Source organism: Colletotrichum navitas (assembly GCF_030913465.1).
Source record: "Colletotrichum navitas strain CBS 125086 chromosome Unknown LY79scaffold_58, whole genome shotgun sequence".
In the NCBI taxonomy this organism is placed as follows: Eukaryota; Fungi; Ascomycota; class Sordariomycetes; order Glomerellales; family Glomerellaceae; genus Colletotrichum; species Colletotrichum navitas.
Genome location: NW_026850604.1, coordinates 24,462 through 43,832, shown reverse-complemented (window position 1 = coordinate 43,832; position 19,371 = coordinate 24,462). Strand labels below are relative to the sequence as shown.

Genomic DNA, 19,371 nt, shown 5'->3' with positions numbered 1-19,371 from the left:
TACGAATGATGATACGGAGTACCTTAGACCACAAATAGCATCGTCTTCCTCGTGGTGTCAGGACGTTGCCTAGTCGTAGATAAGGTAAGGCAGGTAGGTACCTTAAACTAGGTAACTTGAGTAGAATAAGCACTTAGCTAAGCAGCTCGTTTTCGTTGTGAGCCCAACTGATAGAGTTCCGAGAGCACGAAGCACTGGCCCAATTGCGACTTTCCAGCCATCAATGCCCCTCTCGCGCACGAGTGTCCGCTGGGGAAAATGTCGACAGTGACGAGATATAATGCTCATTGCACACGCGCGAGGCTCGAGCGGAAAGGGAGCAGGGCGCAGCGTCGGGATGTCCGCGCGACGTCCGCCAGGGAACCCCGACGGCCCCTCGCCCTTACCCCCCCTCGGAGGCCGCAGAAGAACGGCGTTCCAGCTGGGTTGAATCTCACTCTTTTTTTTTTTTTTGGGTCCCTTGACAAGGACTGGTTTGACATGAAGGAGAAACGTAATAAATATACTACGTAATACTTTACAAATATGGTTCCTTGATGAGATGATGCACCTCCAGATGTCGCCAGTTCCTTTTTTTCCTTATTCAAACCCAACATCGAACAGTGTTTGAACCACTCGTTCGAGTCAGTCAGTCGTCCCGTCTTCTCCATGGTCCTTCCCGGACCAAGTCGCCGCATGTATACGAGCAGAGAGTGTAAATATACCTATGTGCAAGTGTGTGTGTGTGTGAGGCCACCGCCGCTGTTTGCTTCTTGCCGCCTCATGCAGCGCCGCGCCGCACCGACTTAGTGACGGACCGGACGCAAAAGACAGAACGCAGGATGGACGCAGGACACAAGGGGTCTGGACGAAAGGCCGAGATACGGGCGCCCTACGGACTTCGGGACGAGGCATAGTATACGAGGATGGAATACAGTACAGGTGCCACATGCCGGTGGACAACTACAGTACTACTGCTACTGCTACTAACCAAGCACGCTAATGTACCTACTTACTGTAGGTCCTAGGGTACCTAGTGGGTATGCACACGAGGATATGGGAATTCAAAAGTGCCTTGGTCAAAGAGGCAAACAGGGAGGACCGAGACATCGTTACCGACCCCGAAACGGTAAACTACCTACCTACAGCGAATACCCACCACACCTACCTTCGGCAGGTAGGTAGCGATTATCCCCAACGACGTCTTCTCCCACACCCTCTTTCTTTGTTGCAGATGGCGCTGTACCCGCCTCTCGGCTAGGCATGCATGCATGCATACTTACACTTGGCATCAGCGACACGCATTTCCATTTTTTTCTTTCCATTTTTTTTTTTCTTTTTTTCTTCTTTTTTTTTTCGACCAAATAATCGAGGGAACCCTTCGATATTTCGTTCCGTGTTGTGATTCTCTTTCCTCCCTCCGCCCCGCGTCTGTCAACGAGCTCGCCATTGGATCACTCAATCTGTTGTATTGTTGAATTATTGGATCCGTCCCCCCGTTTCTTCCATTCTCCAGTCTTCTTTTTGAGTTGCTGCAGACTGCAGACCGCAGCTAGTCCTGTTGGCCTGGTCTCACTGGCAGGGATTCTGTAAACTGGTTGGTCGAGTCTGCCCGGCAAAGACTCCAACAAGATCCCTTGGCGGACAGCTCGACGGGGAAGCATATCGGCACAACCTTCCATAACCTTCCCCAACCTCCTCATCCCTCCCCCTCCTTCTCCTCCACTTCCACCGCCCAGCGCTGTTCATCAACCCATCTATCCATCTTTTGTTTGCACTTTGCATCTTACACATCGCCTTTTCCTACCAAGCCCGGCCGTCTTGACTAACCGTAGCCGGAAAGCCTGCACACTCACTATCAGCAAGGCAGCTTCAAGACACTGCACCACACAACATCTCGAGCAAAGAGCCCGAGACGCTCCCTGGTTGCTGGCGTCGTCGGTCGTCACACTCCCTCCCCAACCATAAAACATGGTTAGATGAGCAATCAATACCTACCAACCACCGACCCGACCGATCCGATCGACAGCTAGTCACTGCTGCTATTATTATTATTACCACCCGCCACCACACCATACCATCGCCAACCACACTAGACCGACCCCAACATAGACTACATACCTGGGTAATCCGACACAAAAAAACACGCCATCACTGTTTCTCTCTCCGCTGGCGGATGATCCCACGATATCATCCGCGACCCACTGTGCGACCGAGGCGACTCCCGCCGTCCCAGCATGGCGCGCCCGCGCATCCCCGCCCTCTATGGCATCCTCCAGTTCTGTCTCCGCCTGACCCTCGTCGTATTCGAGGTGTGCGCTCTCGCCGCCCTCGTCATGCTGTCGAAATTGGGCTTTCATTTTCCTCTGGGCTATCTTACAGTGAGTGAATCTCATCTCTCTCTCTCTTCCTTTTGCTTGTTTACGGCACAAGAAAGAAAAATTACCACAAATATGCTGACTCGACACTCTTCTCTTCCCACCCAGTCCGTGTCAGGCATCATCTTTTGCATGGCCGAGATGGTGAGCCTCGCCAACTCGACGGGCCAGATCCCGCGCATGCGCACCGGCGCCATCGTCGTCGCTGACTTCGTTCTCTTTGTGCTCGGCCTCGTCGCCTTTTTCTACTTCGTCATCCTCAACGGCTGGCGTAGCGGCAGCCCCAACCACGAGTACCGCGCCTGGCGCAACGACCCCCTACGCATCGAGAAGACCACTTGGGCCCCTTGGTACATGTGGCTTCAGCTCATCGCTGCTGTCATGCACTTCCTGTACATGATCATGCACTGCGTCGACGCCTGCAGAGAGAACACCCCCGACCAGCAGCGCCACCGCCGCCAGAGGAGGATGATGAGGGATGCCGCGAGGCGGGATCGGATGGCCGCCCGGGACGCCGTCTCGGCGGGGCACCAAGACCCCGAAACGGCCCAGGTTTCGACTAGCTGAACCGGCGGTCGAACAACCCCCCCGTCACCTCTCCTACGAGGAATGAATTCTTGATTATGCGGGGCTTTGCAATTTCATTCGGTTTTGGGGACATCTCGGGATTGGTGTTCTTGGCGTTCGGCGAGAGGACCAACGGGAGCTGTCACTCTTCTTACATGACTGGAGACGAAGCGGCCTTGAGCAAGTGCTGGTCTTGGCTGGGACATGAGGTATTTTGCGTCCGTGACGATGGTTGTTTTGGGAAAGGGCGGAGACGAAGTCGTTCCGCCCCTCTTGGTTTCGAAAAAGTTCTTCTTTGGATGGGCGGAACGGCGTGGCCAGAACAACACACAAAGACACCCGCTTCGGGCGGCTGTGATTAAATTACTAGATGAGGATCTAACTGCTTTGTGTGAAGCGATGCACAAGGCGTACATGAACGCCCGTGCACGGATCTATAGTATCATCTATCAAACGGAACAAGATACCCTTGAAAGCAGGAATTTCTATTCAACCTGCTTTTCCCGTCATGCTCGCCTTATCTCGACTTTCCTTTCAGTGCCTCGCAAAAATTACCCTCACCAGGCAACAAGAGCCGAGTCAGCAGACGCCCGACGGTGACTCCGAGTCAGCTGACGCCCGACGGTGACATTCTTAGAGTTCGCGGGGGCTGACACGAGGCTTGCGGCCGTCCGAAACATTGGCCGAGTTCTGGTGGCAATGCTGCTCTCTGTTGCATGTTAACGACTTGAGGCCGAGATAAAGAAGGGACCTACATGTTTCTAGAACAAAACCCCTCGGAACATCCTTGGACCATGTAGAGAAAGACGTTGAGTCGCCATTTTGGTTCCCAAGAATCATTCAACGTGTTATCGCTGGGGCCGCCTTTGGCGTCATAAAGACTGCATCGACTCTCGTATGCTGATTCGAGCATGTCCGTCCGGCAATCGACCGGCAAATTCCAATACCGCTGTCAAACAAACGATCCGGAGGGTTCACCCAAGCTCAGCCCGCTTGGGCTGCTTAGTGGCCGGCATCCAGGCTGACCGGGCTCTTAACGTGCCACACAGACGCCCGCCCAGAGACCCGACAGTAAATTTCCAGCTGGCTAATCAAGCAGGTTTCGGCATATGAGGGAGGAACAGAACGCCCCGGAGTCCCGGATCCTTTCAACGGCAGGAAGAGCGAATGACGATAAGAAGCCCTCCTCCCCCGAGATGGAGTCGAAGAAGCTCGAAGTAGACTAAAAGGTGTTCAACATACTCGTCAGTTGTATAGATGTGACTTAGATCGCTTGAGGCTTTGTGTAGGAGAATCCTTATGCCCAAACCCCGTTGGTACTAATCAGAGCCAAGTGCTTCACTACTGATTCAGGTAGGATTCTTCCGTTTTACTCGGCTACTGCATCGCTTGAACCAGGTCGTCTGCGTCTTGGGTCGTGAATCACACGTTCCCTTTACCCTGACTCACCTCCCCTCCTCGCCGCTGAGTTCCAACCAACCCTTCGTGTCCGTGGGCATATCCCACTCCACCGCCGTGAAGTCCCCCTCGACTGCCCACCTGGCGCTGAACCGCCCCAGAGCCGTTGTGAACCTGGCCTGCGCCTCCGACATCTCACCGAACGCGGGCTTCAGGCTCCACTCCGCGCCCGCGGGCCGTGTCACTCGCAGCCCGACGAGGTACTCGGTCAGCGTGCTCGTCGGTCCACCGCTCCACCCTTGCGCGTGGCTCACGTAGCTCGGGTCCTCCGTGTACTCGCGCGCGCTGCGATATCCGAACGCGCCATCCGTGAGGTATCCCTCGATGACGGTTGACCCCGTGCCGTTGGGGTGGTTGAGGTAGTACCCCTAGCTATCGCGTACTAGCCGTAGCGCCCTGTCGGCGCGGCCGGCGGCGAAGTGCGCCTCGAGCTCGGTGCTAGAGATGAAGAGCGCCACGTTGCCGGGCAGCTCCGGTGAGGCCGGGCCGATGGGCGTCCAGTTCTCCGTCAGCGCGCGGGAGATGGAGGCTGCCTCGGGGGCCCGCCGGGTCCACCACACCGAAGGCGACGGCGTAGCTGTTTCTATCCTGCGAGTAGAGCGTGCGGTTCCTGTGGCCGTCGATGAAGGCGCCCTTGGACGCGTCCCAGAAGTGAGTTCGGATGGCGACCCTGAGGGTCTCCGCACGCGCGAGCCAGGATTCTGTGAGGTTCACCCTCGCGGTGGCGCCGGAGGAGGCGTCATCGCCGCCGTCCGCCGGGGCGAGATCCGCGAGGAACGCGCCAGTGATGAGGGCGCGCGGTAGAGGAGCATGCTGGGAGCGCTGCCATTGGGCGCGTTGTCGTACCGCGCCCAGTCGCCGGTGGCCGTGGCGTTGAGGACGCCCGTGTCGGGAACGACCCTGGCCCAGATGTAGGCCATCGCGCGGCGGTAAAGCCGCCGCGGAGCTGGGCGAGGGGCACGGTGTAAACCCCTCTCCCGGGACGTCGACGGTGTGGAAGAACGCGCCGTCGTCGAAGATGAGGGCGCCGCCCGGGCCCCGGTAGTTGCCGTTGGAGTTGTCCGAATACTCGCCGATCCGGTTCTTCGCCTCGGTCCAGGCGAGGCCGAGGGTCGCGGGGCCGCCGGTGAGGGTGTGGTTCACCGCCGTGACGCCGCCGACGAGGACGCCAAAGTCGAAGACCAGCGCCGACCTGTTGCCCCTCAGCACCTGGGCTGTGGACGGAGGGGACGAGAGGGACGAGAGGGGGGGGGGAGAAGGAAAAGGGGGCGAGAGGTTCGCCGGTGGAAAGGGAGAGGACGGATCTGGGACGCGCGATGCGGGAGTCTGGCGCGTAGATGTTCTCGTCCCAGAGGCCGGGGAACGACGCTTCTGTCGGGTGGGTGCAGGTCGCGTTGCTTCAACAGGCTTGCGCTAGGGCGCTGGCGATGAGACCAAAGCTCACGAGGAGGGGCCGGAAGGTCTGTCCCCGGGGCAGCGAAGCCCGGATGGGAGGACACCTTACAATCCTTTTTGTGGGTTGAGGCGGAGGAAACTTTCCATAACGGCGAAGGCTTCGCGGCGTTCTAAGCCGAACCAGCTCCGCTGGCGACCCTGGAGACTGGGATTCGGTTGATGAAATTTGATGGCGTGGCCCAAGTACGGAACCCCTGCGGGTTCCTCAATCTTGGGGTCGTCATCATCTTCGGCGCAGTAAGATCTTGGGGGGAAGGGGGGCAATGACAGGCAATCAACTAGTCTCTCTCGGCAAAGAGGGGGCATCCGCTCGGTCAATTCGGGTCAAAGATGAGTGGTGAGTTCGTACTGCTGCTGCTTTTGCAGGTCTGCAATACAACGTGCCCCGGCCATAACCTACAAGTCCTTTAATTAGTACAGTTGGCTCCCGAGGCCCTAGGACTGCATCGGCTCATTGATGGATCAGTTGGACGCGGTTTTGCCAGACTAGAGAGGACGTCAGTGAAGCCAATTGCAAGGGAAATCGAAGAGGCACGTCGTCATATCAGAGACATTCGCGGAGATGGTAAGACAAGGACCAAGGAAAAGAAGAATGTGGGGTAAAAGATCATGGCCTCTTGAATTTGATGTGTGGGGTAAATCTGGAGAAGTGGAACAAGACCGACCTCTCGATCCCCTGCTTATGATCATCCAAGCTTATTTCATCCTTGTCTATAACATCTCATATAGCGAGGGGGGGGATTCTTGCTACATTTCATGCGCGCAACATGGCTTGGGCTCAGGAGTCCGCCTTTGCCTTTGCCTTTGCCTTCTCCTCCTCCGTCGGAAACGTGGCGAACAAGTCGCGAAGTTTGTCCAGCGGCGCCTCCATCAGCCCGACGACCGTCTCGAACGGCGGCTTGTTCGGCGCGGACGGGTGGCTCCGCGTCGGCGTAAACATCTTTGTGCGCTCGAAGCTCCACGCTAGGGACTCGGACCTGGTGTGGCCGAGGGCCTCCTCGAGCCGTACCAGGTCGTCCTCCTCCTCCGTCCTGACGTGCCGCCGGAGGTCTTCCATCAGGGAATTGAGCGCGGGCTCGAAGTCCCAGTCCTCGGGCCTGAGGTTTTGGAACTGGTAGAGCTTCTCCTTGACCTGTGAGCGGGTTGTTAGCCTCAGAAATAACAAGAATAAAAATAAACAAAGAAGCATGCAGCTGCACGTACGGCCTGGTGCTCCGCGCGGTCCCTGTCGGCGAGGACCTTGCCATCGGCGAGATGCTTCTCTAGGACCGGGTAGACGACGAGCTCCTCGCTGATGGCGTGCCGGGCGAGCTCCCAGATGAAGAGGTTCTGGAAGCGCGCCTGCTCGTCCATGTCGGTGGCCTCGAGGATGTGCTTACAGTACGCCCCGAGCTCGCGGTGGTCCTCTTTGATGACGTCCGTCAGGCGGCCCAGAAGAGGCGGCGTGGAGTAAAACTGCTGGCGGACGCGTGGCCTGCAAGTCGCCGGCTTGGCGGGGGGACGCAGGACCCCCTTGCTGAGAGTTGGGAACACCAAAGATGAGCGGAACATGATAGCCGTCTCGAACCCCCTTGGCTGGTGCTCCTCAATTAGAGTTGAGTTATACGGAAGAAGCTAGGGGGCCCGACGCTCTTAATGCTCAAAAGGGGGTGACGCGCGATTTGTAGTAGGCCGGACAGAGTTAAAAGAATGCCGGAATCAGACGCATCTCTCAAAAGCGAACAGGCTGAGGTCATCACCTCGTAATACCGGTACTGTGCTTCCAATCGAACAACAAGCCGTTGTTTGAACTCGAGCCCTTCATCTCAGTATCGTGAAATCATGGCGTGCTAATATGGCCTTTGCGAGACAGACAGCTAAGTTGAACGTCCAATCACAGGGACCGATAGAACGTCATGGACCAATCACCGTGCTGTCATCAGAGAAGCAACGCGTCTCGGAAGGAAACAGCATGGGCTATATACTTTTGTAAACTGATTGTAAAACAATGCTGCTCGTACGGTTACTACATCATTTCGCTTCTGCTTCCTTTGATAGCGTCCTTGGCTAGGACACTGTCTCGAAGGTCTTGGAATTAAACGGCCAGGTCATCGTCGTAGGGGGTCCTGGCCAGAGGAAGGCTCCTAAGCTGCATCGCGTCTGATACTGACTATTGCTTGGTATTATTATGAGCGGACCAGTTGCATGTATCAGTTAAATATGGTCCAGATCTTAACACCACTTTGGGACACATCAACAGGGCAAGTCTAGGGAGTAATCGAGGATTTTCGAGGCCCAGAGAGTCTTCGTAGATATCACGAGGGGCAAGGATTGTTTCCTAGTAGAATTTACGAGGGCCACCTGAGAAAAGCTTGGCTCTCTCTCAGTACATAGAGCTACCGAGACCTTGAAATCACGACGTCTGCTTGCACAGCGGACAGGTCTACCATATATCCACCCCTAGACACAGGTGCCCCTTGTACCACAAAATTTGCTTCCCCTAAAGTTGTCTGTGTAAGCCAAACTATGGTCGACGTAGCCTGCAGCGCCCCTGCCACAGCAGAACGACTCACCGCGAGCCTCAGCGTCTGCCCTTCACGGTCATATGTGGCAGTCTGAATGGCCCCAGCGCTAAGGGAGACTTTGAGCCCCCAGTCCGCAACAAACACCCGGCGCCGAACAGCATCTCGTGGCTCAGCAACGACTGCAGTGTCGTTGGACGCGACAACGTTGCCGCCAAAGACCACTTCACCGTAACTCTCGTGGTTGACGATGTACATCGCCTGGCCGAGGCCGAGGCCCAAGAATCCGAGACCGTAGTCGCCCGTGTACGGGTCCCATTCGAGTTTCTCCGGAAAGGAGTGGAACGCCGCCGAGGGACAGCCTTCGGCGTCGATGTTGGTCAGAGGCGCCGTGTTACCGGCGAACGCGACGCGGATGGCGTTGAAATCGGCAGGGTTCCGCTCAAAGTAGTGCAACATGGGGAGCGAGTTGAGACCGGAGCCGTAATGGTGGATCTGCCGCTCGGTGGCCTCGTACTTGGCGCCGTAGTTGAAGTCCCAGTATCGTCGGGCGTTTCCATTCCACCCCCAGTGCGCAACAGTCGGCATGTATCCTGCGATGCTGTCGATGGCCTTGGCTGCTGTGCTGTTGAGACCGAAGTAGCTAAGTCCATGTCAACAAATGGGGGGCTACGGGTATGAATCCCGAGTGCTGGAAAAGGCTTACTTGGCCCAGTAGTAGACCCCTTCTTGCCCCGTGCTATCCCATGCCATCTCACTTCCAAAGGGAACAGCAAGAGTCTCCCAGAACTCGGCGCGAATACGCATCGATTCTTCAAAAGCAGCCGCCTCTTGTGTCATATTCTCTCTCTTGAGATCCTCAAGAAGCTCGGCGAACACGGTTTCGCCCATCAAGCCGGTCAAGCCGTAGTCGCACTCAGGGGCACCGTCAGCCAGGCAGTACTGGACAGTGCTGTACGCCTGGTTCAGGTACCAACTCCATTCAGACCGAGTCTTGACTCGGGGGTAATCTCTCGCCACACGATAGAGGGACCAATACGCTACTACGGGATGGACGTAGTTGTAGGCACGCACGGTGGTGTAGGCCCTTTCCTTGCTCCAAGAGGCCCAGGTTGTCCAGTCGAACTCGGGATTGTAAGTGTAGTTGACTGCGCCGGGCTCGTAGTAAAAGACGCTTGCTCGCACGGCGAAAGACTCGGGGGGCTGGATGGTTCCGAGAACGGTCTCGTGGACGAATTCGTCCAGGATTTCCACCTCTCTTTCTACGGGTTGGACAAAAGTCTTCGTGGCCGCAGCAACGTACGCCCCAGTGCCTCCCTCGTCGCTGAGACCCGCAATCCAGACGCGCGTATCCTGCGCGACAATGGCGTTGACCTCTCGGTCATAGCCCATGATGGACGGCGCTCTTCCAAAGGAGTCTGTCTCGTCGGTGTAGTGGGCGGTAGTAGTGAGGAAGTGTCCCAGATCAGAAACTGTCTCTGGCGCTGGCTTGATGATGAAGTAATGGATGGCCTGAGTCTTGCCATCCTCGTATATGATGGTGATCTTGGCTCGTCCCCAGGTACCTGCAGTTGGAGTCAGAAGGTATGGCGTCCCTTTTGCGTCGGTGTCTTGTTCGACGGTAAAAGAACCATGGTCGTCAATGGACTTGATCGGAGAAGAATGCGTCAGATATAGCTGCGCGGTGAGATCAGCGGGCACGATATATCCTGGGATTCCCACAGCGAGTGGGAGCTCAGATTTGACCACGGTGTCCTCGATCGTCTGGACGCTATCCGCAATGCTGAACTTGAGTCCGACGGAGTAAGTCTCGCCCACCTTGATTTCCTTTGATGTGGGTGTATTCCATGGCTCGGCACTCTTCCATTCGCTCTCGGCCCACGCCCTCGAGTGAACCATCCATTCGTAGTTTCCTTCATACGTCTGCGTCTGATATCCGTAGTCTCCCTGCGGCTCGTCGAGGAACCTCCAAGCTTCGAATGGGCTTTTACCAAGAGGCGCCACTACGAGCGCGTTGCCAAGTCCGCTGACGGGTGACACGCGGACATACCCAGCATCAAGTCCTATATATGGATCTGCTAATGAGCACTTTGCCTGGGTATCTTCGGCTGAGCGGGATGTGAAGATATTGTTGATGACGACAGGAAGGCCTAGGGATCCGAGTTCAATGGTCGTATTGGCGTTGTTCGTCAGGTTTATACGGACGGCAAGACCTTCGCCCTCGGTAAGCCACTCACGAGTGACTGTCAACGGCACACCTTTCGGCAATTTCGGGGCCAAGTCTGCACCAGCAATGACACCGGGGCCAAGATCGCCCAAAGCCTTAACGGCACTCCTGTTTGTAGCGGAGTCAATGCCAGTCCAGCCGCTGGCGCCAGTGGCCCTGAAGCGGAATGTGACATCGCCCAAGTGATGGGCACCGTTGATTGTCAGATTTGAGAGGAAGTCGGAAGGAAGGAAATCGAAGACAGAACTGGGTCTGAGAGAAGCCAGCGTCTGAGAATCACGGACGATTTGGCCGCTGATTCGGCCAGCTCTGTAGTCGATAAAGCCATTTCCGACAAACAATCCGTCGTTACTTTGACCATTTACCAACAAGTTGATAAAGGCCAGTATGATCGCAGGCATAAGGACCGTTGCCTGAAACATCATCGATACGGCAGGTTGTGGTGAGAGGGGCCTTCGATTGAAACACGACGAACGCGATCAATTTCATGGAAACCTCGGACGGAAGCGCTTTCTTAACATTGAATAACCATCATCTTTGGACTAAGGCAATCTTTCTGACCGGCGTCATAGGCCACTAATTTCCCTGTGGTTTCATTCGCACTGGAGCCATCACATATATTAGAAGCTCGGTAACCATTGATAAGAGACCGACACCTATCATGCAGGGTACCATCTGTTCTTTCGGCTATTACTTAACGATCGACACATCCTTTCCCCGCCCTCTCTTTTGAGGGGGATAAATTATTATGTACGTGAGTGAGACGCTAGTTCCTCCGCGGATGTCAGTTCAAGGATTCCAGGAATCTGTTGCCGGGGTGGTAACGTGAGATCGGAGCAAAGCCGAGTCGTACCCTTGTTGATTACCCTACCACGACTGCGCTGTTTGTATGTAACGTAACCACCACAATAACTGTCCCGAGACGGACAGTTGGTATCATATATGTCAATTTGAATACTCTACGCAATTCTTACTAAGGATGAAGTTTGAAGTATATAATAAATCGTCTCATGGCCACATCGTTTCCCATCGCTATTACCACTCTTGAAATTTGGAAACATATATTACGGAAGCCTAGCAACAAAGAAATCGGGCACTTGTTCCCATTGCTTCCATCACTTTACAGCTTACAATGTCAACTCCAATTCAATACTCTATTGACCCCTCGACTAACCCAGCCACTTGGCCTGGCCCTGATCAAGTACCCGGGGACACCAATATCAGCAAGGTCAACGTTATATTCGTTAATATCAACCCCGCGTCGGATTTTCAAATGCTCCGCACAGGCACCAACAAAAGTCATCATGCATTGATACAGGTTGCCCAACATGTGTCTCGCGGTCTCTATCGCATCATCAGCTTGAACATCACCGAATACTCGTGCGTGGTGGTCATGTCAACAGAGAATATGAGAAGCGAGTTGTTGAAGAATGGGTTCCCGTGGGATATTGAGGAAAACGCCCAGCCTAAGGATCTCTCTCCCGCTTCCATCATTGCTTTGCCGACAACGCCAAATCAAATCCTATACTCAATTGATCTTTCGACCAACCCCAACCCAGCTAGATGGCATGGTGAATCCGGATTCATTGACATGCGCAAGGTCAGAATGATCTTTCATAACACAAACACCGCTTCGGATTTTCTAGGACACCACACAGGCACCAATGAGCATGTTCATCATGCATTAATACAGGTGGCTCGACACGTGGCTCGCGGTCTCTATTATATAGTCAGCTTAAGCATCACTGAAGACTCATGCATGGTGTTTATGTCGACGGAGAAGCCGAGGAGCGAGTTGATGTGGAAGAATGGGTTCCCGTGGGATATTGAGGAGAACGCTTAGCCTGAGGTTGGACTGAAATGATTTGTACATTGCAGTAAGGGAAGAGAAGAATGGTTGGACACAACAAATGGAAGAGAGGAGCCTTTTGGATATTCTCGTTTTGCTCGTTCGTCTGGTAAATATACAAGATAGGAGTTGTCTTGTTGGTCACAGACGTGCTTTTACTTGGGCTCGCTCCAACCGTGTAATCTTTTGCTGGAGTTCAGATAGGTATCTAGGCGGGTTGAGTGAGTCGTTAATCTCATGAAACGTATGTATAGTCAGGGACGAATTAACTACCCTTTTGTCACCATAATCTTATTATCCCGTTCGTCAAATATGCATGTCAGCCGCCGCTGAGTGCAGTTATTACACGGGTGAAGCCCCGAGCACTTGATCTTCTGTCTCCGACATCGTGAACAGCTTTTTTCGATTGCAAGTAGGTTTCGAGAACTTGCAACAGGATGCAACCACGCACGCGTACGAGGATAGTTTCTTTACTCGTCGTTGAGTGTTGGAGAGCTCCATTGAAAGCTTGGCCTTGGATCAAGCAACGCCTTTAGGAAACAACCACAGTAGGAAGGTGTACAGGGTGCTCAAAAGACAGCTACCTAGCTTCTCAAGACTTGGGAAACTCCGGCAGCAGTGAGGGGTTGGTGTCCCTCTCCTATCCCGCATTCCTGCACCGAAGCCAGCTGATCATCTACAGATAAGAGATACGTTGTGATAGGAGCGCTTAGCAAGTGATCCCGGAAAAGCATATCTATCGGTACCACATCTATTTTAGCATCCATGACCTTGAAGTTGGTTCGGTGTGGGGTATACATCAGCAGTGTGCAACGGGTAGATAGGAGCGCTAATCCATGCGCTTCAATCGATTTTAATTCCTACCCATCTTGTGGGGCTCGCAACTCACTTCTCCATAAGTAGAATCCCCAACACCTTGTACTCGTAACTAAGACATAGTCATTGCACTTTATTCCTACCGTCAGTCTTTAGCCAACTGAATATTAGCAACTACCTACCCATTACTTCGACTGTTACAGAAAGTTAAGAAAGCACAGGTGAGGGGCTAGAAAGAAACCATCTAAGAAACCTTTCAGAAAGGAACGCAAAAAGATTTTTAATTGCCTTTATGGTGTTGGGAAATTGAAGAACAATTAATGAGCCATCTTTGATCCGGCAGGTCAATGTTATAATTTCTATGGTTGTTGAGAGGCTGGTAGCATGGATGTAGACAACGTTTACTATTGTAATAATAAGCCACGTACCCTTTAGACTTCAACCATATCAGCAGTTCATCAGACCTGGATTACGTTTTCTTCTTGGGTGATCTCAAGCCAGCAGCTCACAATATACCAGAGACTCTTCTTCTAGCACAGTACATAATGTTTGCGGCATGCTCGCCTTTTCACTAATGTGGTACATGTTGTGGCTCACTATAAAACTCAGCACAATGTGCAATTACGCTGAGCGTAACAGCAAGTCCTGTATCTCAATTGGAAGCACATGCCGGTTCAATTAGATATAGCAACTGAACGTGACATTAGACACAGTGTACCTGCTAGCTTGAGATTCCTTCTTGAGCCACAATACTTTTACTCCGACTTAAGAAGAAACACCATCAATGAATTATTGGGCATTCGTTAGTCAAAAGAAACTTCTTGAAAGCTCTTACTTGACCTTTGTTGATCTTATCAGATCCAAATGGCGTGTAAAATAACTCTTCTTGACCTGTTTGGATAATCACTGACCAATGTCTTATTCGACACTCATTCCCGTTACTTTTTGAATGGTCTACAAAGCATACACACTATGCGTTCCAAAAACCTGGCTCATTCATACACCGCCGAGTTTCCCTTCATGTTCCTGCATTAGTCACTGTTAGCTAAAACAGTAGAACTACGCCCAGGGCTAATTTCTTCAACTCCATCAATAATAGCTAGCAGCCAGGCGTAGATGTGACTTCGTTCTGTCTGCACTAATATAACATTCACATTTGAGGACTGTGTCTGTCTCTCTTGTCTGAGTTCATGTACACATAGTTGGCAGGGGCTCTCGCCTAGTTTGTAACTTACATCCAACTGAGCCGTGTCTCTGTTTACACGGCTCTTTGGAAAACCGCAGAGACTGCTTAACCTTTTTGATCTGGTTTGAGCGGGATAAACAATAATATTTTGTCCCACAGGAATTATTGATTTTCTTCCGTCGTTTGTTTACAACTGTTGTTTCATCATCCTTCGCTTCAGCTGAGGTATATCGCGACAACCTCCAGTACCGAAGAACTACACTTGAACTACGACTCAGGACTCCGTACGAGTTCAGAGGTAATTCAAGCCATGTATAAGTATTTGAGACATTGAACTAACTACTTTATAGTCCATTTTGCTAAATTGCTGCCGAATCCATCGCGGTCGTTCGACCACAAACACACAGGCTACGCCCTACACTCAGGTAAGTGTTGAACAAGCCTTAGGAAACGTTCGTCACCAGAACGGAATGCTGGTGCTTGTAAGTGTTTTATTTTATTTTCTAATGACGATAAATAGTTAAGAAGCGTTAGACAAACACGAGAACGCATTCAAGATGGCTGAGAAAACCGATTGCTCGATGGAGAAGCCTACCAAGAGAGGTGCCGATGACGAGATTGAGCATCCCGCGAAGAGAGTGCACCAGAATCACCCTGTCGGAGCTATCGACGAGCCCAAGAACCAGAGAAATGTCCAGGCTCATCGTTGTGTCGTGGTGGAGTCTAACACCTCGATCGCCGGTTCGGCCAAATCTGAAGATCAGAAGACCATGAGCGATGCCGTCAAGCACAATGCCAGAACCATCAAGATCCCCGTGGTTTCCGATGACGTCGCGTATCTTGAGCACGTTCGTCACAAGGTCATTGGCACCATTGGCCTGCTCTCCAAGCGAAGCGGTCCAGGCTCTGTTCCGCCCTCCGAGCTTCTTGACCGCCTCGACCAGTTCTTCAACTGGCTCGAGACCCGACCCTGGGGCCCAGAGTATCTCCCATTCAACAACCGAAAGACTCTGGCGACCATGCTACGGTTCGTTTGGGAGCCGACTGAAAACCGGACCCAAGCCTACTTCACCGGAGAGCAGAAGACTCGAGCCAAAGCCCTCACCACCACTTGGGGCGATAAGGAGGCGTCTCTCTTTGTCGACGATGACGACAACGACAGTCAGATGCTCGCCGACGCGACAGAAGAGGCGGAGCTGACCACAAAGGCCAAGCCGACCAAGAAGCCGACCAAGGACTCGGGTCTCAAGACCGTGGAATTCCGCCTCCCCCCGCTGGGTCACCACATCTTCGGACTCGAGGGACCGATGTACGGCATTGCTTACATTCAAGGCAAGGTCAAGACTTACACTTACAACCCAGATACGGCGGGCCAAAAGAAGAGTTCCCACGTCTTCGGACACAACGGAATCGAGCCCGGCGCGTGGTGGCCCATGCAGGCGGCCGCTGTGTTCAACGGGGCCCACGGATCCTGGCAGGGTGGAATCTCCGGCCATGCGGGCGAGGGCGCCTACTCCATCGTCATTTCCGGCGCCTACAAGGGCTGCGACGCCGACCAGGGAAACACCCTCCATTACTCCGGCTCTGGCGCGGACGTCCACACCGGCCAGACGCCTCAGAACAAGGACGGAACCAAGCTCCTTCATCTTTCCCTGAAGAAGGGTAACCCTGTCCGCGTCCTTCGATCCGCCTCCGGCAAGGGCGGCGCCTTCCGCCCTTCCCACGGTATACGCTACGACGGGCTCTACAAAGTCACCAAAGTTCGCATTCTGACGAACCAGAAGGGAGGAGCCTACTATCAGTTCGAGTTGGAGCGTCTCCCTGGACAGCAGGACTTGGGCGAGCTTCTCGGAACCCCCAACGACGCTCAGCAGGCTCAGTGGCTGGCTGTCAAAGAGGGATACTGATGACCCTTGGGGCCAATTGCTTTTTGATGAGAATGTGAACAGCTTTGAGGATGCTTTTGTAGCACGGGAACAAGAATTCTGAGCTGGTTTTGCGAGGAGAGAGGGATCGATCATGCTTGGGGGGCTCGGTCCATTTCTGATCAACAACGACCATGTTGGCGACGAGGATCCGCCGGGAATTTGATTGACCACGAGATTGGGCTCGTAGCAGTAAACCATACACAGAGATTCGCTTTGTGAACGATTCGGCAGAAAATGAAGAACAAATGGCTTTTACAATGACTTTTCACAAGCCCTAGTGTAAACGAACCTTGGGTTTCTCCCAGTTGTCGGGAACTGGAGAGGAGTCACCTGGCATAGTAGGCTCTCAGATTGGACACATTGATAGATGCTGGCTTCCATGTGTCCTTCGTGTTTATTGAGTTTCTAGAGAGACTTTACTTGGGAAGAAACCGGTAGTCTGTGACCCTTGTATGTTGCCTTGGACCCAACATTGGCCAGGATAAACAACGCTTTGGCCCAAAACATCAATAACTAGACTGGCATTCTCATTCCTTCACACTTAGTGCGGGCTGCTCTCACGAACCAAATGCTGGCTTTAGATCCTAGTGGAATAAGGTATATGAGTGCATAGATACCGTGGGGCTGTATGTAATCACGGAAAGGTCTCCGGGCGCTACGGCGGGTCGAGCCGGGCCAGCGTATCTATGCCCCGCACTTCTAGAAGCCGAAACGGGCTTCTCAAACCCAATATCTCGATATGATAGAGATGATGTTCTTTCATTGATGACCACCACAATGTTGTAAAGGTTTGTCTAGTAAGAAATGAAATGTAGGCATTTTTATCTGGGGACTACTTGGGAAAAGTGACCATAGCCTTCTATGATGACAACTTGATCCACTTCTCGCCTCAGCAGATGCTGAAAACCACCAAAGGAGCCCGTCATTGTGCAACCAGCCTGGAATGGACTGAATACCTCGCCCTTCAACAGCCTTAAATCTGGACATCGTTCTTGCCATTTACTCCCAGTGAAGGTACAGTAAGCGTTAGTCGTCGGTGTGTGATGCAATATGATCGTACTGCACTACTTGAAAGAGTATTTGACGGGTCTGCGAATGAGTTTCAACTGCCCGTGAATAGTCACGAGACTCAACCCGGACACTACCACAAAAGCGGCCCGCAATCATGAACAGCAGATGAGAATGCAAATGTCAAAACACGCCTGCCGTTTGATGATGGGCTATATACTGGTAACGATCTTCTGATTGGAGCCGGATCCTCCCCCCCCCTTTCCATAGCTGTCGTCACGCACCACCGCCTAGTTCCCCCGTCAGACTAAACCGAGAACACGGATCTCATCCGCCGCCAGCACTCGCTCTTCACGGCGCGGTGCTCGTCCGTCGTCCGCAGCACCGCGTCCCGGTTCTCCACCGCCCGCCGCAGCAGGTACGCCAGGCACTCGCCCATCGTGCCCCACGTCGAGCACTTGAACACGCTCGGCCCCTCGAGGCCCTCGCCTTCGGCTTGCAGGAGGGAGAAGCTGACCTGGTCCGACATGCCGTGGAGCTGCCCGAAAGAGACCGGCACCGTCGGCAGGCCGCTCCGCACGCGTTCCTGATGCAGCCGCAGCGCGGCGAAAAGGCTTTCCTTGTTGTGGCTCGCCAGGAGCAGGTCTAACGACGGAAAGGGCTTGGACGCGGGCCCTTCGCCACCGAACTCGCCGATCTGTCTCTTCAGTGCACCTTGAGCGATGCGGTTATACGCATTGTCTGTGTCCTCCTTTGTGTCGTGAATCAGAGCCCTGTTGTCCGAGAGTATGTAGGCTCCCCTAACGAGCTTGAGTCCCAGGGTAAAATCATCCTTGAAGGCCTCGGACAAGTGGTTGGCGATGTTGTCAGATGTATGCTTCAGATAGGCTTGGTAGGTGTTATATATAGCAGCGGTCCCATCTCGGTTGAAACGACGCATGAGGTCCAGTGTCACGCGGTCGATGCTCCTTTGAAAGTGCGTCGACTCGGCGTCGACTATGATCTTGATGCCCCGTTGCTTGCAACTCGTGGCAATCTCATCCAGGGCGTCTTGCATCTGCCGTGGCGGCAGTTCGTTAGCCGCAAACGCGGTGGTCACTGCACGGCCGGCCCCAGTCAGCCTGCTCGACATGTCAGCTTCCGAACGGCGGACTTTTTTTTCACGGAATGGGACGAAGGGTGCCCGTACTTGATGGCAAGGTAATCACCCTCCTCGATCTGCGCAGCAGTCTCCAGCGTGCCCCTCTTCCAGTCCTCGATGTCTGCGTCGAACCCGCCGACCGAGGCTCCAGAGACCTTGCCGTGCTCGATCGCCGACTGCGTCAGGTGGTCAAACACCGTCTCCTTCGCGTACGTTAGGATCACGCCGCGGAACCCAAGCGCTTTGAGCCGCTGCACACACGCCCGCGTCTCCGCCGCCGTCTCCCCCGTGCAGAACTGGTCGTAGAACGTCTTGCGCAGGACAGCGTGCAGCACCGGGTTGCGGTCGACGTCGAAGAGCAGGGTCCGTCCCGGCTTGGCGAGGAAGGACAATGTCTTGAGAGCGGGGATGAGGAGGAGGCGGTGGGAGGAGATTGTGGTGATGAGGAGTGACCTGAGCAGCGTACCCGTCGACAGACCCGAAAGGGGGTGCCCTTGGACGGGTTTCCGTGCCCGACTCGGGCTGATATGAGTTAAGGGAGGGATGTCGCTGGCCCCTGATATCGTCGCTTGTGGTGAGTTGGCGGCTCCAAGACCAAGCCTTGGTTTCGTCGGCTTCCCGTAGGTGCGCTTCTCCGATCCGAGGACCGCCGCGGTACCCCACGGGCGCTTGCCGGCGAAAAGTCCCACCAGGGCCTTCATTTTCCGCGGGGGGTTGCTTGTGTGCCCGCAGGGAGATGGAAAATAATCACACGTTGGGTGCACAGCGAAGTGGCAGTAACTTGGGTACCAGTCTCAAGATGAGAGCTCACGCATGGGGTAACGAGGGGACAGGGCTGGTGGCTGCTCTAAATATCTAGCCGCCAACCATATCGGCTC

General features: G+C 53.9%; 7 protein-coding genes across 7 annotated transcripts; 3 read left to right on the top strand and 4 right to left on the bottom strand.

Annotated features, from left to right (window-relative positions):
* Positions 1-2,216: 2,216 nt before the first annotated feature.
* On the top strand, positions 2,217-2,924 carry LY79DRAFT_582022 (uncharacterized protein; the record flags this gene model as incomplete). Its single annotated transcript, XM_060560227.1, has 2 exons — positions 2,217-2,360; positions 2,466-2,924. 2 exons carry the CDS (start codon positions 2,217-2,219, stop codon positions 2,922-2,924), a joined length of 603 nt encoding a protein of 200 aa, XP_060411171.1.
* Positions 2,925-4,369: 1,445 nt separating this feature from the next.
* Positions 4,370-5,302, bottom strand: LY79DRAFT_592392 (Six-hairpin glycosidase-like protein; the record flags this gene model as incomplete). The annotated part of the gene is given in 4 exon segments (XM_060561413.1): positions 4,370-4,750; positions 4,766-4,915; positions 4,938-5,097; positions 5,229-5,302. 4 exon segments carry the CDS (start codon positions 5,300-5,302, stop codon positions 4,370-4,372), a joined length of 765 nt encoding a protein of 254 aa, XP_060411170.1.
* Positions 5,303-6,615: 1,313 nt separating this feature from the next.
* On the bottom strand, positions 6,616-7,388 carry LY79DRAFT_582020 (HHE domain-containing protein; the record flags this gene model as incomplete). Its single annotated transcript, XM_060560226.1, has 2 exons — positions 6,616-6,969; positions 7,041-7,388. The coding sequence occupies 2 exons, from the start codon at positions 7,386-7,388 to the stop codon at positions 6,616-6,618; spliced, it is 702 nt and encodes a 233-aa protein (XP_060411169.1).
* An 824-nt stretch (positions 7,389-8,212) lies between these two features.
* On the bottom strand, positions 8,213-10,987 carry LY79DRAFT_521369 (uncharacterized protein; the record flags this gene model as incomplete). Its single annotated transcript, XM_060555344.1, has 2 exons — positions 8,213-8,981; positions 9,045-10,987. 2 exons carry the CDS (start codon positions 10,985-10,987, stop codon positions 8,213-8,215), a joined length of 2,712 nt encoding a protein of 903 aa, XP_060411168.1.
* Positions 10,988-11,603: 616 nt separating this feature from the next.
* On the top strand, positions 11,604-12,726 carry LY79DRAFT_562331 (uncharacterized protein). The gene has a single exon (XM_060558463.1). The coding sequence runs from the start codon at positions 11,698-11,700 to the stop codon at positions 12,406-12,408; it is 711 nt and encodes a 236-aa protein (XP_060411167.1). The 5' UTR covers positions 11,604-11,697; the 3' UTR covers positions 12,409-12,726.
* A 2,247-nt stretch (positions 12,727-14,973) lies between these two features.
* Positions 14,974-16,323, top strand: LY79DRAFT_521391 (YDG/SRA domain-containing protein; the record flags this gene model as incomplete). The annotated part of the gene is made up of 1 exon (XM_060555346.1): positions 14,974-16,323. The coding sequence occupies one exon, from the start codon at positions 14,974-14,976 to the stop codon at positions 16,321-16,323; it is 1,350 nt and encodes a 449-aa protein (XP_060411166.1).
* A 1,336-nt stretch (positions 16,324-17,659) lies between these two features.
* LY79DRAFT_521413 (proline dehydrogenase) lies at positions 17,660-19,194 on the bottom strand (the record flags this gene model as incomplete). The annotated part of the gene is made up of 2 exons (XM_060555350.1): positions 17,660-18,473; positions 18,542-19,194. 2 exons carry the CDS (start codon positions 19,192-19,194, stop codon positions 17,660-17,662), a joined length of 1,467 nt encoding a protein of 488 aa, XP_060411165.1.
* Positions 19,195-19,371: the final 177 nt, after the last annotated feature.

Excerpts from the sequence above, each read along its gene's own strand:
- LY79DRAFT_562331 (XM_060558463.1), top strand. The coding sequence starts at position 11,698 with ATGTCAACTCCAATTCAATACTCTATTGACCCCTCGACTAACCCAGCC.